The 19128-nt window shown below is 39.0% G+C and overlaps 1 protein-coding gene across 1 annotated transcript in view; it reads left to right on the top strand.

Annotated features, from left to right (window-relative positions):
* LOC140237500 (uncharacterized) overlaps positions 1-18630 on the top strand; it is a 30880-nt gene extending 12250 nt beyond the window's left edge. Inside the window, exons 7-17 of the mRNA XM_072317427.1 lie at positions 1613-1782; positions 2530-2897; positions 3907-4157; positions 5440-5654; positions 6123-6668; positions 7444-7684; positions 11675-11859; positions 12253-12455; positions 13795-13897; positions 15061-15239; positions 15465-18630. Coding sequence (XP_072173528.1) covers positions 1613-1782; positions 2530-2897; positions 3907-4157; positions 5440-5654; positions 6123-6668; positions 7444-7684; positions 11675-11859; positions 12253-12455; positions 13795-13897; positions 15061-15210 — 2432 coding nt within the window. The 3' untranslated portion in view covers positions 15211-15239; positions 15465-18630. The remainder of the gene's footprint in view (positions 1-1612; positions 1783-2529; positions 2898-3906; positions 4158-5439; positions 5655-6122; positions 6669-7443; positions 7685-11674; positions 11860-12252; positions 12456-13794; positions 13898-15060; positions 15240-15464) is intronic.
* Positions 18631-19128: the final 498 nt, after the last annotated feature.

Here is a 19128-nt window from a genome sequence, read left to right as displayed (position 1 = left end):
TAAGGGGGTCAAACAATGGGTGATAAAACAACATCACTTAAACATTCACCAGAAACATAATGTTTCATAGACCCCCCAAAATTACTTTAATTTGAGACTGTTGAAAAGTGACCATTTTGTCTTTAGTGTTTGCCCATTTATGCATGACTCATTTTCACAAAAAGAAGTATAATAGTCAACAAGTGTAGGAAATACCCCTGCTAAATTATTTTCCTCAAAACCTATTCAAAAGTTTTGCCATTTTGATTATCGGGTTAGTTTCATTTTTGTTGTGTGAAGTTTTATTCAAATTTCTAAAACATTCATGTTCAGACACCATAATAGCCTCATTGGTAATCACTGAAAGCAAGCAACATTCCATGAAACAAATCAGGCCAAAGTTTGCGCATATAAACATACACTCACCATGGTGGAGGTGAAAACAAAGTCAAGTGAAGCTCCACCTCCTCAATTGTGTTTCAGAGATGAAACCATTCAGGTTACAAACTTGCTCCCAGAGACGAGTTAAAAATGAAGAGACAAACATCAACAGACCATACATCTCCATTCATGCTTTCAAAACATATGTGTGAGAAATGTCATTAAAGTTAACCTTAAAATTTCAATTAATCATTTTTTCCTAATGAGTGTGAAACATATTTCTTGAGCTTATATAGAGCTCACTGCCATTTTGAGTGTGAATCGATATTCATTAATGCAGTAACTGTGAGGATTTCATACCTACATCTACATTTGTGGCAAACAGCCCATTGACCATGAAGCCGCAGCTGCCATTCTGACCCTAACGCAGAAAGGGGAGCATGTAGAGTGGCACACAGAAGAAGTAATCTACCTTAACTGCCAAAGCTGCTTTTCATCAATATATGTTATCAAAGCTGTGTGACAAGAAGGAAAAAAAAAAGGATTCTTTGAGTACCTTGATTCTCAGAAACTGATACTGAGTACATGATTATCTGTGTGTGCGTTTGTGAGTTCAGCATTACTGGTTTTCTTTTTTTTACTCCAGTCAGCCATATGACACGCTTTAATGTTCCAGATTGCTGTGATTAATGCTGTTAAATGGACATTGCATAATATGCACTTAAAGCTGCAGATGTTACGGCAGTTATTGGTCTATGAACAATATATATTTCCCTACTACACAGAGTCAAAAAGTAGAGTTTCAATAGTGTAAATCAAGTTTGCGCCTTTTACTCACTATAGAGAGCAATCGATTCTTGGGGCTTTGAGCTAAGCTTATTTCCACCAATAATACCTGCAATGTGTAATACATATTATACAATGTGCAATTATATGTATTATCAATAATACATAGCCAGTTAGTGTCATCTCAAGTTTATCTATTTGAATGATGATACAAAATCTCAGTGAACTGTAGCATCCGACATTCTCCTTTGTTGCCTCTTTGTTATACAGTTCATGTCAATAATGGTTTTGGAGGCCTTTCCTTTAGGAGCTAGCTTTCATTTTGAACTATAAATTATATTTTTTCTTTTCCTTACAGTGAAGTGATGGGTTGGTGAGAAGTCGGGGATTTCAAATTCAAAGCCAGGGAATGCTGAAATATGTTGCTCAAATATTACTGTTAGCATCTTAATTTCTATGACGACAGGTTTTGCTGAAAATGAGGAGGCGTACAATCCCTACCCTGGGGCTCATTTGTGCCTTAGACTCATTGCATCCATCGGCAAGATGATTGTGGGTGAGGTTGTGATGAATGAGCTCAAGAGACAGTCGGTAGATATTGGGACTGATGTCAGTGCATCGGAGCATAAAGTTGATGTAAGTATGCAATTTATATTATCACTTGTTTGCAAGTGGCTGGTTTTCATCAAAGTTTGTAGTTCACTGAATATTTGATGGGGGGGGGGGGGAAGAAGAGGGTTTCTCAGATGTTGAACTTCAGTTTAAGAGGTTTCTGTAATATTCAGTGTACAGTTGATAATGATGTTCCTTCATATCAACTGAAGATTGGAAAAAAAAAAAGTGTTGCCTGTATCTAAAGTTTTGCCCAGAAAATCTGTATTGTTCATGGTTGTCATTATTATGCCCCTCCATATACCATGTAACTCTTAATAGAGTTATTCCAGAAATTATTTGTTGAAAAACTGGGAAATGTATGTATATATTGTATTAAAATGCATCAGCCCAGCATTTGAGACATGTTGGCTGATTTGTTACTACATGTATTACTGTATACACCATATATTTTGTGAAGTGGGACTTTTGAAGCAGTTTTACAAGTGGATGAACTTGTGACTGAAAACTGTGTTGAAGAAATCATGAAGAATTATACCTTCTCAAAAGATAATATCCACTTTGGAAATGATAAACAATCCATTGTGTTATGCAAGGCAATATGTATGCATTTTAAAAAAGCAAAAATATTGGTTGTCTAATGAAATTTGCAGAAAAAATAAAGCCATTGTATAATATACTAATGTACACAGTATGGTACTGTTGTTGATTTTGGTAATTTCTCCTCAGATAACAGTTTCCAAAATCCCAGTATTGGTTCATTATTTGCAGAATCTACCAGCAGCTAACAACAAGCCAGAATCCCACTTCCCATCCAGTCCCCCTAACACAATTGCTCACTCTGCCCATGGATCACGAGACACACCCATGGCCAAGCAACCTCCCTTCCAGCAGGCCCAGTCAAGCACCCAGCGAAATGCTCATCTGCAATCAGGGCTGTCTCCTCAACACACACCAGTAACGCAGCAGCCTCAGGCCCCACTTCGGCCCGACACCTACACCAGCAGCATTCATGACCTGAGCCCCAGCCTGTGGCATGCCTTGGACGTATGGCGATGTACTGTGCACCTCAGTGCTGGCTTCCCTGAGGCTCTTAAGGCTCTAGCACTATGTGGAACCACGCTAGGTTCTGAACACTGGTGAGTGATACAGCATCTATGAATTGAACTAGTTCCATGCTTCTAGTTTACCCAAGACTGTTAATCCTCTAGCAGATCTTTCAGCTTGAAATGATCCATGTGCGCAGTGGATATACCGTGGGTTAAAAATTGAAAAACTTCATAGGCCAATATTCAGGGAATGATTTACATCATATTTGTCAGGCAATATGTAATTTGTACAGTTAAGCTTCATGAGTGCTTAAATGAAAATTATGCAACCACTACATTATCCTTCCAGTGATTTTGGTGTTGTTAAAGTGAAATCAAAGTCTGAAATATCCATTATTTTCTGAAGTGCAGTTTAACTTGCTGCAAACATTGTCAGAACAATTTTAGTTGGCAGCCAAAATAATGATTAGCGGTAACCACTGGCCAGGTAAGGAAAACTAGAAACCATGGAAGTGGAGAAAAGTGTGCTTTGGCATTGTCATTCTATGTTGTGCTGTTATTTTTCTGTCAACTCATAGCTAAGATTCCTTCTATTAACCCCCTCTTCAAAAATAGAGGGAGTACTGTAAGCCCAAACTAGAATATTGTGCTAGAAATAGAAGAGATATATGCTGAGATATCTGTTGAAGATGTATCCTGGCATGTATTAAAAATGCTATTAGTACATGACAATCTTTGTATGCTACAACCTGTGTAATAGTCATGTTTGGTTTTCCCAGGGTGGATGCTGTGGTTGCCACTGGCCAGGTAAGGAAAACTAGAAACCATGGAAGTGGAGAAAGGTGTGCTTTGGCATTGTCATTCTATGTTGTGCTGTTATTTTTCTGTCAACTCATAGCTAAGATTCCTTCTATTAACCCCCTCTTCAAAAATAGAGGGAGTACTGTAAGCCCAAACTAGAATATTGTGCTAGAAATAGAAGAGATATATGCTGAGATATCTGTTGAAGATGTATCCTGGCATGTATTAAAAATGCTATTAGTACATGACAATCTTTGTATGCTACAACCTGTGTAATAGTCATGTTTGGTTTTCCCAGGGTGGATGCTGTGGTTGCCTTACGCATCATCTCAGAGGCAGCCAAGGGCAACATGAAGGTGATGCAGACTCTCCAGAACCTGGCCAAGGGTGTGGTGCCAGGGGCCACTGTGAGCTCAAGAGGAAGCAGTTCAGCACAGTCCACATCTAGCGCCTCACAGACCCGCCCTCTCAGTGGCAGACAGTCTGAAGATGAGCCAGGGTTAGCTGATCCTGAGGACTTAGATGATGGAAGTGAAATGAGCTTGAAAGGTATCCTATTCATTCATACTGAAGCATCCATGACCATAGGACAATATATAAATGTATATACCGGTATATGTTTTTTTGTCCCCGCCGAACGAGTTCGAGCAGGGGACTATGAAACAGGCTCCGTACGTGTGTGTGTGTCCGTCCGTCCGTCTGTCTGTCCGTCCGTCTGTGTGTGGGTCCGTGTGTGATCAAAATGTTCAATTTGTTACTTCTCTGTCATTTATGAGCCAATTTTGATTCCGTTTGCTTTATATGATAGCACTACATGGGAGCTTTGAAACTTCTACACAGAATTTCAGTTGTGACCTTTGACCTTGACCATTGACTTATATTGTACATTTTGCTACAAAATGCTACTCCTTCGCCATTTCTAACCCGATTTCGTTTCCGTTTGCTTTATGTGATGGCACTAGGTGAGGGCTTCAAAACTTCTACACAGAATTTTGACCTTTGACATCTTTGACCTTTGACCTTGATTTTTGACCTGTATGGTACATTTTGCTACGAAATGCTACTCCTTCGCCATTTCTAACCCGATTTCGATTCCGTTTGCTTTATGTGATGGCATTAGGTGAGGGCTTTAAAACTTCTATACAGAATTTTGACCTTTGACTTCTTTGACCTTTGACCTTGATTTTTGACCTGTATTGTACATTTTGCTACAAAATGCTACTCCTTCGCCATTTCTAACCCGATTTCAATTCCGTTTGCTTTATGTGATGGCACTAGGTGAGGGCTTCAGAACTTCTACACAGAATTTTGACCTTTGACTTCTTTGACCTTTGACCTTGATTTTTGACCTGTATTGTACATTTGCTACAAAATGCTACTTCTGGCGGGGACATATATTACGCACTGCATAATTTCTACTTTTTTTCTTTTGTAGTTGGGAATAATTGCATTTGTTCAGATGCGTCAAGAAAGTGAGGATAACCCCACCTGTCATCATCTGTGCAACATTTCAACAATATGAGAAAGATACTGTACAATGTCACTTTTGTACACAGTCATATGATGAACTGTAATGAATGTTCACATTCATCTTTTTGCCCATGAAAAGTAGATTGTGACTCATTATGCCTCTAGTGGTGCTGGAGATATCATCACACTGCAGTGATTAATTGTCACTACAAAAACATGAAAATGATGCCAAGTACCATACAAAATTAGCTATCTCTGTAAATTATCAAACTCATATCAACCATTTAGACTGGTTGTAATGGGGCATATGCTGTGGCATATTTCATTTCTCTAACAACCTCCTATTCCTTTCCCCATACAGAATGTCTGAGTGATACACAGAGCGTGGAGATAAAACTCAATGACATGCTTGATTCCAAGATGGAAATGCGCGTCGACTCCAAGACCAAGAAATCAGGCATGGAATCTGAGCTGTCCCTTGGACCAAAGCAGTTCAGCAATCTGAGCAGTAACTCACTGCTTAAATCCACCAGCCTGCGAAATGCCTCTGTAGCTGTGATGATAGACAGCCCTCAGGTATACTTATTGTGTACGATATGGGATTAGTGTCCAGCAAACAAACAATATGTCATTAATAACACTCTGTTAGTATTATAATTGGGATTTTATAGATAGTGATGCGCTCAAAGTGTTTTACTTGTGTCATTATTGTTTCACAGGAATCAAACCTACTGCTCACGGTTTTCCTTGATTAGTAGTCCAACCAGGATGCCACTTTGCAATGCACACATGCTTCTTTTTTTATCAGGTACTCATTGATACCCCTTGGCAAAGAGGAGCATTGTCGATAAACAGTGAAATTGTCTGTTTTGTTTCACACCTAATGTTTATGCATGAACACAGCAAGTGGTCAAATTATCATGCACCACAGAAGTTACATTTATTTGGTGAAATTTCTGCAGTTTTGTTTTGTAGTTTTTGCAGCTGCAGAAAAGCGGAGAATGTATCGATTTTATGTGTTGTTATATCCTACCTGTATGCCAGGATAAGCGAGCAGCATCCCTAAGTGACCGGAGCACAGTACTGAAAGGCTCTGGGAGCAGTGTGCACAGCATTCCTGATGTGAGCAGTCGAGAGAGTCAGCTGGACTCGGCTGGGGCCCTCCTTGCCAACCGCATCCATTCTCGCTCGCCCGTCATGGAGGAGGATGAAGATGACGTTGACAGTGACCTTGCCCCTGGTGATGAGAGCTACATTGAAATAAATCGGGAAGATGTTACAAACTGTTACTCTGTGCCAGAGCAATCCCAGGAACCAGAGAATGACGATGACATTGCCATGCCCGAACTCAGAACGAGAAGAGAGGTGAGCTTTGACATGAATATTGTTGAGGAGACTATGACAGGAGAGGACATATTTCAGGATAGAAAGGCACGAGCTGATACAAAGCAGCCTGGAAAGGAGGCTACTAGACCATGGCAAGGAAGTGTGATACAGGAAGACGTAAGCAACAAAAGCAAATCTAAAGGAGTTGGTATGTCATCACGGAAGCAGACTCCATTAACAAGAAGACTTAAAGCAAAGAGCTTGGTAAGAACACAATGCCTTCAGTATTATCTCATTTTCTTTTCATCTCTCCCTTTTAAGAAATTAACTCAATTTTGCTTGATTGTAAACCCTGTGAAGGCCATCTAATCTTATCGCTAAAATGCTGTCAAGGTTTAAGATAGGTAATACAGTGTGCTCCCGTTATAAAGAACATGGTTATGATAAAATTCTGGTTGCAACGAAGTAAAAATTCAGGCCACAATATTATCCACTCAATGTATCTTTATTGTTTATTTGTTCGGTTATAACAAAATTTCGATATAACAAAAGAAAACTACTGGTCCCGAGGACTTTGTTATAACGGGAGTCCACTGTATATATTATAAAACACTTTATTTTTTTTTTTTTTTGAGGGGGGATTGTCTTTCAGTCAGCTGTCTCTCCCCCCCCCCCACAAAGAAATGGTAAATTGCCTACATTTCCTCTGTTTCTCACTACGTCTTCCAATCAAACTGTTGACTTAACACCTCCCCCATGCCTGCCTGCATTTAGCAAAGACTTGCTGCATAGCCCAAGATTGGTTCACAGCTCCAGGTTTGTATTCAAATTTCATCCTGTTGCATGCTTTATCAGTCATGCTAGCAAGGTGTAGGGTTATATTGTGTCATGTTTTGTTCCATGATTAGGAATCAAGTCCATCTAAGAGAAATTTGTGATGAAAAACAATTGAAATTGGATTAGCTGGTCTAGAATGAATGTCTTTATCATGGCACAAATGAATCAAAGCATACTGATACCATTTTCTCCTTACTGATAGGTGACAGAACTAGATGGTATCAATGCTTGGTCTTGGGAGGTGGCCTTTGCCTACACTGACCTCATGGGACAGCTCTGTCTCCATGGCAACACAGCAAACATTCAGAAGAGGGCGCTGGTTGGTGACCGTTTGCCCGACTATCGCACTGCTCCGTCTGCATCAGCTTACAAGCTAGGAGGACTGACCAGTGCAGGCCTGCTGGACATGGCAGAGTTTGAGGGGTCAAAAGAAGATGACCTTGGTGAGCTGAAGCTCCTTCGAACAGCTTTTGTTTGTTTCAGGATGGTATCCAACATGACAGATGTGCAAGGATAGTTCTAAAGCCAAGACTGTCTGAAAAAATCAGTGCTATAACTGAGGCACTATCACATGTGTCCGGCCAAACATACACAAACAGTAAAGATTACTGATTACTGAGCAGAAGTGACATTGCAGGTCTGAAGAGAAAATCTATGTAATTTCATCACAATTGTGAGCAAGTGTGGTCTTCTCTGCGAAATGCTTTTTTTTTTTTCTTTCTTTTTGAATGATTAAAGGGGATGGCTAGTAACTGATCAGTTGGAATCAGTGGGAATGCTGGGGGATGATTGTTCCAGAATCCTTGTGAGATTCATTTAAGAGTACATTATATATCTATTGTTGTGTGAAAGTTATTTGCTTCAGAATGGTCTCATATTCAAGTAATGTGCAGTTTAATTTATCCAGGGTAGCATGCCTGTACAGTGACGGGGCGATCATTAACATTGAACTGCACATTACTTGAATATGAGACCATTCTGAAGCAAATAATTTTCACACAATAGATATATAATGTACTACTGAGTGAATCCCACAAGATTGGAACAATCATCCCCCAGCATTCCCCCTGATCCCCACTGATCAGTTACTAGCCATCCCCTTTAAGGTCCAATACTGTTCATATGGCAGAATTCTGTGCGTTAGTAGTCATGCATGGACTTGGTATGATGTTGTTTGTATTTTTCATGAAATGCTTTGCCAAGAAATTGAATACCATTACAATAGTGAATTGATATAATTCTGACACTGTGTTTTGATTTTGTCAGTAAAGTCATTAATTTTCTTCTACGTACAGTCAACTTCGGATACCTCGACGTCGGATAAGCCGAATATCACTTACCTCGGGGGCAAAATGAAAGTCCCGATTGTTGCTATGGAGTTTCCGTGTATTAAAATTCGCGTAGCTCGAAGAAATAACTCGAAGTTCGGTTACCTCGAAGTGAAATCTACTGTCCCGATCTTAATTAACTTATTGTTTTTCCCAGCATGTAGCTCGAATCGAATTGCAACATCACTCAGCATCTCCGATTAAGCGCGCGTGGACAGCGAAGAAGACGTCACAAATCTTTTCACACTCGACTGTAAATATTCCCGACCAGAACAATCGCGCGCCCAAAGAAATACCCGGTACACAGCTGACAAGAAAAATCCCCAACACCTACCTACATACGTACACGGTATGCACATAGCACCCTTGCCTGAGTGCTTACGGTAGCACTACGCTCTGCCCATCATCTTCTTTTCTTTAACCACTGTGTTTTAATTCTTGATCATGATAGTCATACCGCGCGCGTAGATTTCTAAACCGTCGTGGCGCACCTGCGTAGGTTTTGGGTGTTGACAGTTATATCTTTGGCATTAATCACGGTCCACTGTCCAAACATCGATCTCCTGCGTAGTGCCCTTTTTAAAACTTTTTTTCTTTTTGCCTTTCACAAAGTATGTTTCATTTATTCTTCCCCGAGAAAGCAAGCACTGATTTTTTTTCCAGCTATGCGATTATGAAAATATTGTGGAATATGATGTGGAAGTATAGGCCGAGCATGATAAAGAATAGAATAGACAGGGCTCCACACTAACTTTTATCGGGCCACCAGTATCACTGATTTTTAGTTTTTGGTGGTCGAATTTACTCGAAATTGAAATTAGAAAATCCAATCATCTTATTTTGTGTTTTAAGATTTAGCAAACAGGCGTATAGATTATTATAAAAGTTGATGCCTAAAAATTTAGGAGGTCAAAACTTACGTTTGAAATGAAAAAGTGGGAGCATTTACCTACATCTGTTAGCATCCGACATTTGTTTTAGCATTGTAAAGAGCCGAAAGTTACCGTTATTCATTTCTTATATTGTAAAAGCAATCATCTAACATTTATTAGTCTGTTAGCACCTTGCGGAGCCGAATATTACCGTTAATCATTTTTAAATGTAAAAGCAAACAACCGACATTCATTTTAGCATCTTACGGAGCAGAATGCTATCCTTATCCATTTCCAAACGTGAAAGCAAACATCCGCTATTTGTTTCAGCATCTAACTGAGCGGATTAATACCGTTAATCATTTCCAAATGTAAAAGCAACAATCTGTCATTTATTTTTGCATCGTATGAAGCAGAATATTACCGTTATTCATTTCAAACATACGACATTTATTTTATCATCGTACGGAGCCGAATTTTACTGCTGTCCACTTCCGAAAGCTAAATGAATCATTCTGACAATATTATTTTATCATCGTACGGAGCCAAATGTTACTGTTTTTCATTTTTGAACGTCGAAGCTGACATCAGACGTTTATTTTGCCATCAAACGTAGCTGAATATTACCGTTATTCATTTCGAAATGTAATAGCAAATATCCAATACTTTTTCTTTAGTATCATATGGGGCAGAATATTACTGCTATTCACTTTCAAACATGCCAAACGTAAAAGCAATATGTATTTTAGCATCTTCCGGAGCTGAATGTTAATGCCATTTACTTTCGATCGTAAAAGCAAACATCCAGCATTTATTTTATCATCATAAGGAGTTGAATGTTATTGTTACTCATTTCCGAACGTCAAAGCAAACATCAAACATTAATTTTACTATTGACCGCAGCTGAATGTTACTGTTATTCATTTCGAAATTTAAAAGCAAACATCAGACAGCTAGCTATTTTAGCATCGTATGGAGCAGAATGTTACTGGATCTTCCGAACATTAAAGCGATCATCTGACATTTATTTCAGCATCTTCCCTAGCCGAATGTTATTGTTATTTCCTTTCGAAAGTATAAGGAAACATCCGACACTTATCTAACCATCGTACGGAGTTGAATATTGATTTTCATTTCCGAACGTCAAAGCAAATATTCGACATTTATTTCAGCGTCTTCCGGAGCCGAATGTTGTCCTTAATCATTTCCGAACGCAAAATCAAATATCTGACGTTAGTTTTAGCACCATACGGAGCTGAGTCTTATCGTTTTTCATTTCCAAAAGTATGAGCAAACATCCGACATTTATTTTAGTATCTTACGGAGCTGATTGTTACCGCTGTTCATTTTCAAAAGTAAAGGCAAACATCCGACTTTTTTTTTTGGTGGCGCGATAGGGCCACCAAAATCTTCATTTCTGACATTTTGATTTCAATTCCGATTTTCATTCAGTTCATTCACATAAAAGTCGATTCAATTCCAATTGACAAGCATGCAAACAATCGGTAGGCACTATAACAGATACCATGTTGAACATCGATAAACGTCGGATAAGTCGAAGAAAATTCGACGTACATACGCGTACCTCGAATTTCGCGTACCTCGAACCATTTTCTTCAGTCCCGACGAATTCGAGGTATCCGAAGTTGACTGTACCATACTAAGGCTAGGTCCCAAGGGTCATGCATAACATTAGTACAGATTCTAGTTATACTACAAGGGGTCAGGTGGGAAAAGAGTGTGGAAATATGCATACACATCTTTTTTTCTTGACAAATACTGTAAAAGTGGAAATTTTTGTGGTGTTGAAATTTTCGCGCATTTCACGCAACCAGAAACTAGTGCGAAAATAAAAGCACACGAATATTATTGCATGCCATATGTTTCAGTAGTTGATGTCTTGATTCCGCAGATTTAAAAACACGCAAAATTCTTCTTACCCGGCTGAGCGCGAAAAATTAGTCATACAAAAATATCCACTTTTACAGTACATATATGTTATGTAATTATATAAATCATATGCCCTGGTATAGAATGGATACTTTTTAGGAAGCTGCAACATCATTGTGGTTGGATATGTCTTTTGGAGAGTGGAGAATCACTATTACACTAGGAAATAATTAATTCCAAAATTCCCAAAGCAAAAACCAGAATCTTCAATACCTTTCTAACTTGTTAAGTGAATAAACTCTACCTTCATTCACTCTGGGTCGTAAAACAACATCTTCTTCAGGCCTGCGTGAGAACTGGTCATGGAGGGTGCGCTATGCTGCAGTGCTGGCTCTGGTCACAATCTGTCGCTGTTGTGAGGGTGACACAGCCAAAGAGGGCTTGCGCACTGTGGCATGGAACTTTCTTATGATCAGACACAGCCGGGAAAAGGATGACCGTGTCATGGAGGCCTTCAGGGTGGGCCAGGTGGGTTGACTGTCTGAGTGCTAGACTAATTCTTTGGACTGTATTGTATCGTATGACTGAACTATGAGTGGTCTATTTTGCAGAGAGACTAGGACATGAGTTTTTGTATTCAATTTGCCCTATTGGCAGGAAAAAAATCCCACACTTTATGAAAGAAATGTATTGTATGTTTAAAACATGACACATGGAGATGGTCAAAACAGGTAAGGGGAGGGGGCAAATAGGAAAATTTTCCTCTTTTTCTTTCATGTTTATTAGAAGGGACTTGTATGTGTTCAACAATTTCTTGAAGCTGTGTTTCATGACTTTGACCACGTCACTATGGAAAGCATCAAAATAACCATTGATGTGATTATTGGAATGAAGGCTCTCCAACACTGACCTTGCATTCAGGTTGATGCCCACCTGGAAAGTGCCATGCAGAAGAATCCAGCATTGCACAACCTGAATTCTCGTCTGGCAGCTGGCCTTGCCACCACATATCTGCCACCTCTCACCCCTGCAGTATCTCAGCCCAAAAGACCCCAATACCCAAAGGTGGACCTACCTAAGCCAGCTGAGCCACTCAGAAAAGGTCCCAATCGACTTTCTCTTAGGTAAGGAACCATTGCATTTTTTTTTCCTTCAAATATCGTGTGACTTATGATGAGCAAATAAAGTATTAGAAAAACACGTGGAGTCAAATATACATCTTCATTGATAGATCTTGCTGTTTGTGATGTTTAAGCTGCCGTAAAGGTCCATCAATAATTTGCTTGGTCTTTGCTCAACATTTCTTTAAGGATCAGCTTATAGCTTTGCCCCTTAATTTAAGTTCTGCAACAAGTTTCTTGTCTAGCCTAATTTTTGCCTGTTTTGGCCTTCGACAATTAGGATGGAAACTTTGCATGTACAGCTTTATATATTATCTAGTCTGAAACTCTGATTCTGTGAGTTCCCTGGATGAATGTGAGATACATTTCTCATTTTACACAGTATTATTGAAGAAAAATGCCAACAATATCTATTTGGTTATTTGATGTACAGTGCTTTGTAAAGTCAAATCAGACATTCTCTGCCCCACTCAGTTTGCACTTATTGTCCCCGCCGAATGAGTTTGAGCAGGGGACTATGAAACGGGCTCCGTACTTGTGTGTGTCCGTGTGTCCGTGTGTCCGTCCGTGTGTGCGTCCGTGTGTGTGTCCGTGTGTGCGTCCGTGTGTGCGTCCGTGTGTGCGTCCGTGCAAAATGTTCAATTTGCTATTTCTCTGTCATTTATGAGCCAATTTTGATTCTGTTAGCTTTATATGATAGCACTACATGGGAGCTTTGAAACTTCTACACAGAATTTCAGTTGTGACCTTTGACCTTGACCTTTGACCTATATTGTACATTTTGCTACAAAATGCTACTCCTTCGCCATTTGTAACCCGATTTCGATTCTGTTTGCTTTATGTGATGGCACTAGGTGAGGGCTTCAAAACTTCTACACAGAATTTTGACCTTTGACCTTGATTTTTGACCTGTATTGTACATTTTGCTACAAAATGCTACTCCTTCACCATTTCTAACCCGATTTCGATTCCGTTTGCTTTATGTGATGGCACTAGGTGAGGGCTTCAAAACTTCTACACAGAATTTTGACCTTTGACCTTGATTTTTGACCTGTATTGTACATTTTGCTACAAAATGCTACTCCTTCGCCATTTCTAACCCGATTTCGATTCCGTTTGCTTTATGTGATGGCACTAGGTGAGGGCTTCAAAACTTCTACACAGAATTTTGACCTTTGACTTCTTTGACCTTTGACCTTGATTTTTTACCTATATTGTACATTTTGCTACAAAATGCTACTTCCGGCGGGGACATATATTACGCACCGTGTAATTTCTACTTTTCCTTGTATGATTTTGTAGTAATGGCTTCTCCTGACTTTGTCTCGTCCCCTCATTCTAGACAAGAGATTCAACTAGCCACAGCCCTGCAAGACCAGCTGACTCCCCAGGCTGACTTTTACTCTAGGACCAGTATGGACCTCAAGCGCATTGTGGAGGATCAGGTACATCAGGGTAGATTGTATGGTTTGTCTTTTAGAGAGCCTATGCCTTTGCAGTGTGAGAATGGTCTGAAGTGTGTGTTTTTCCCCAAAAGCTTTATCTAATGGTTAGCATTATAGTATTGTTATTTCATCTGTTCATTTTGTTACAACATACTTCAGACAAGGTGGAATTGCATTCCAACAATTCAGACAAGGTATAATTCAGACAAGGTGAAATCACTAAGCCATAAAATCAATCATTAGTTCAGTTCATCTGATCTTCAGGACAGTTTTGAGATTAATCAGTCTTCAGAAATTATGAATTGTTTCACTGAGCCATTTGGAAGCAATATTTAGTGCCCATCTGGCCATGTTCTATGTATCCTTTCCAACTAGATTTGATCTGAATCAGTCCCAACTTTACAGTCCATTGTTTGGTTTGCTTTACATTGTGTACTTCTTATGTTAGTGAAACAAGGCCCTGACCTCTGTTACATACTTCTATAAAAGTCTTTTTGACAAAGAATCCTCTACACAATCTGAATAATACAACTAAGTGTATTATAGGAAATTATTATACTAATACATATGCATTGATGATAATGACAATAATGAAAACATGCTAATAAATTGGCAAAGGCACCACTTTCCACCAAGCTACCCCATTTTCACCACCACCACCACCAACAAAAAAATGAATAAATAAATAAAAAATGAAAAATTGTGATGACCTCCTGTACATAGTTTCCATCAGATGGCATACTCTTTCAGAGTACTTCAAGTTTGCAATATTGGCATTCCTTTTTGCAAAGTGGAAATTTCTCAATTTCACATTCATAATCATTTCATTAGAGATTTGGAGATTATGTAATCTCCTCCATCTTTTTTCCCTTGCTTTTTCTATTTTATTTTTGTTTTTCAATGAATCACATTTTGTTTGTGTTGTTGCATAAACACAGAGTTCAATAGACGAGCATTTCCAGTGCCATCTTTATTAAACTCTGCAAGATATGATGCCTTGTCACTGAATATATGGACTGTACTGGTACGATGCTGAAGGCTATGCACTAAAAGAAGAATTATAAGTATGGTTGGTCCATTGAGAACTATCATGTGTGCTGTGTGGTAGTATTTCCATCAGAGTCTCGGTGTAACTGCATTCACTTTCTAATTCATTTAAACAGTGGAGGAAGGAACTCCAGGAGCAGCTGGAGGAAGAGGAAAGAGGAAAGAGAGAGTACCTAGAGGAGCAGCAAGCTATGGTGGAAAAGAAACAGAGAGAAGTGGCTGATCACAAGGCTAGCAAATTCAAGAGTACAACTCCACAGCCATAGACCAATGACCCTTTCTTCACAATATGCAGGTGAACAGCTTGACCATGCTATAAGTAAATTTTAGACTTGATTAGAGTATTATCATCTTAAAAATGAAATGATAAATGACACACAATACTGATATTGTAGATTCATTATAGCACAGTTCCATTTTGTATCACTTCATGACTGTTTTCACCATTTATTTTTGTAACTGTTTGGATTGCATTGTAATCAATCCTCCCTGATCATTGCTTCCTTTTCAATATTTCCAGGATTGTCATCATAGCAGTGAAGGAATTCAAGCCTCTAGCTCTATTTCCATCAAGGACACAGGATGTCTTTATATGTCTTTCCACCAATCATCAGTCCATCCATTCCAGTTTTCTATACACATGTACAGTCTTCCAGATCCATTGTGTGCATTGAATTGCTTGTTAGGTGACGATCTGAATTCTGCTGCACATGGTTTGAGTATGACAAAGCAATTGAATTACCAGGTAAAAATGTGAAAATGTTCACTGAAAAGGGGAAGCAGAGCAAAATTCGGTGAAAGTCAAAAGTATCAGTCACATCCCAATGTTTGCTGTTCCTGCAGTAATCTTCTTTGTTTTATTTTTAATTTCAAGGATATAGAATAAAATGTCAGCAATTTTTTAAATTCAATATTCCAAGATTGCTCTGTCCTTTTTGTCAATAGGGGGGTTCACACGTACACCAATTAGCGGGATACAAATCTCGAGATCTGCATCGCGATCGGTATCTCAAGTTTTTTGCACGTGTGGACAGAAAAAACCTGAAAATTAGCGCGATATTATAAGCATCACAGTGCTAATCCCAAGAAATCTTGCGCTAATTCCTCAATTAGCGGGATAATTTGCCCTGCGCCGGTATGTGTGAACGGCCGGGTTTAGAATCTCAAGTTTTTATATCCCATCATGCAATGCGCACATCACAACAGCGAGGCCTCTGCGAAGAGGTCCTTAACCTCTCTGGCGCACCACAATAACAGCGCGAGAACCACACCACTTACTCGCAAAAAACAATGGGCATAGAGAAGCGCACGCAGGCAGTGATAGAAAAGGGCGCTGTGTTACCCAGTTTGCAGGTTTTGCTGTTATCTCGATCGGCAATTAGCGGAATAATTCTGTACGTGTGAACCGTTGCAAAAAACTCGAGATTCCGAGCGCGATCACTATCCCGCTAATTTGGAGCGTGTGAACGGTTGCAAAAAATCTCGAGATATGGAGCGCGATCGTCATCCCGCTATTTTGTACGTGTGAACCCGGCTAATAACTGGTGAACATCAGATGCCAGTGGGTATATACAGTATGTTCAATTTCTCTGCTCCAATAACAGCAGTGTTTAGAATCTCATGATAGGTTTCACCAGTGTACAAGACAAACAACTGATTGGACTACAATGTATGTGTAAAATACAACATTAGTACTCAGTGGTACTGACACACCCAAGGACACATGGGCAAGGTAAAACATTTTGTGGGCAAGCCGTTCTATCCATCTTACGATGTGTAATCACTGTGAAACTGTGTGTGCAAGAATGAAGGTTACAGTATATCATAGTATGTACATGTATGAATGCATGTTGTGTTATAGATAAGCATCATGATTCCAATTCTCTGGCATGTTACTCATTTCCTAGTGCTTTTATCAAAGTGACACTCTGTTTTTTGCTTTAACATCATCCAGTGAAAATACACGCAATTCTTGCTCTTTTAAAGGACCTAGAGGACCCAGATGGCCCTTTTTCACATTACAGGTCTCTCTATATGTTGTTATTTTCTCAAGAAATTGAATCTGGCAATAATTTCTAATAACATCAATCAGTTGTAATGTGTTAATAGCCAATCGCCCTGGGAACATCCCATTTAAGATCGCTGAAATTGATATACCACCATCTCTTGGTGTGACACCATCGACAGAGCTGTAGACCAATTCGTTTCACAGTCTCAGTGGCCTGAGCAATGTAAAACTAATGCTACGATCATTTCATTGCCTAGTTTTGTCACCCCGGTCCATGATTGCCTCAAAACTTTACATTAATGATTCAAAAATGAATATGAGAAAAGCTGGCAATAAGCGTTTTTGTTGAATTTTACGCTTGTTTTCTTAACGGACCAATCAGACATTTGCTAAACAGGCAAATCACAATGAAAGAAAGATATTATTCAGAGGGGTGAAGGTTCAGATGCGAGTTTTTTCACTTTGTCTCCCTCTACAAATTAAATTTGTTGAGATCGCAACTGCTGATCTGTAAATTAACAAATATGTCGGAAAAAAGTTGGAAGTCCCGCTGGTTCCTTTTTTCCGACATATTTGTTAATTTTTTTAATTTACAATTGAATTAATTATATTATTTTTAATTAAACATATTTGTTAATTTACAAATCACAAATTAGCATGCTTGCAGTCACACCTATTCTCTGCACATAGACATTGGTAGAAACTTATGATTTGGGCCTGTGAAAGCTAGCTGCCTCTCCTTCAGTACTGTCAAGATTATTACACAAAGTACATTGTACCATAAACCTGTAGTATAAAAAGATAATGACAATTTTTGTATGTACAGCACAATAGCACTGCATTTGCAAAGTGTACGCAATACCAGCAGCGTACTACAGGGAAGGTGGAAGATTTCACCTACTTCCCTGCATGGCGTATACATAGACGCAGCTGTGAAATATGTCATTAGTGTGCAAAATCACCCCTGGCCAGAAATTTGACCTCATTTTGCTCAACTTTGTGTGATAGACTGAAATCCTTTCTCAAAAGTATAAAGTAATGGCAAGGCTGATAATTTACAGTTGAAACTGGAATGCAGTAAAGATTTCAGGTTATGTTCATGTGGTCACCCTACAGAATATATTGTATACAGTGCACTCCCGTTTTAATGAACACTGTTATAACAAAATTCCGGCTATCACAAAATAAATATTCAGGCTGCAACATTATTGGCTGTATGTTCTTCATTGTTTACTTGTTTGGTTATAATGAAATTGTAATATGATGAAAGAAAACTGACAGTCCAGAGGACATAGTTATAACAAGAGTCCACTGTATGTGGACTGGTATCCAGGTTGAAAAGGTCAGACAAGCGTGGATAGCTATGCCTATTATGCCTGCATACAGTACATGGCCACTTACATATATTGTGTATGGCATCGCAAACAAAAGTTGAGCTCATCGTGATGTTCAGCTTCAACAAACCCCTATATAAAGCCTTCCTGTATGTGCTGACTGTGAGGTACTCTTTGACTTTTAATCACTGTCTTTTTTACTTAGATTTGATCCTTGTGAAATATATATTATACATATATATCTTAAAAGAAAGTATATTTACCATAAATGTAAGTACAAATGTACAGTGTAATACTGTAAATCAAATACAATACTATTAAAGAGCACATGAATGCTACCAAAATCTCATTAGTGTTTTGCAGTGGTCATTCATAGATGTGCTGGAGATAGTATGTTTCCCTTCAGTTCCTTTGCTGCTTTCCTGCTTCCTGCGAAACAGCGCGCTATTTGATAATGTGAACACAAATTACCGCGCTAATTGTATCGCTCTGATCGAGAAAATTTCTTGACTCCAACTCGGGAAATTTCTGAAATAGCGGGATAGTAGCGCGCTATTTGATAATGTGAAAACGACTCAAGAAATTAGCGCGATGAATCCCATTATGCGTAGCGTGTGTGACCCGATCGATCGAGGCAAACTGCACACAAGTCATGAGGAATTTTTTAGAGGACACACACATTACTGATGCTGTTTGCACATACTCAGCTGTCGAATTAGCTATTTTAAAATTTTTAACTATTCGGGCTACCCCCTCTTCGGGCTGATGTGAATAATAAATGAAATAGCGCTCTAATTCGCAATCGCGGAAAATATTTCGAGCTTGGATTTTTATCGGGCTGA

Source organism: Diadema setosum, chromosome 14, assembly GCF_964275005.1.
Source record: "Diadema setosum chromosome 14, eeDiaSeto1, whole genome shotgun sequence".
NCBI lineage: Eukaryota > Metazoa > Echinodermata > Echinoidea > Diadematoida > Diadematidae > Diadema > Diadema setosum.
Note: the sequence above shows the minus strand (reverse complement) of the source record. Positions and strands in the feature narration are given on the sequence as shown.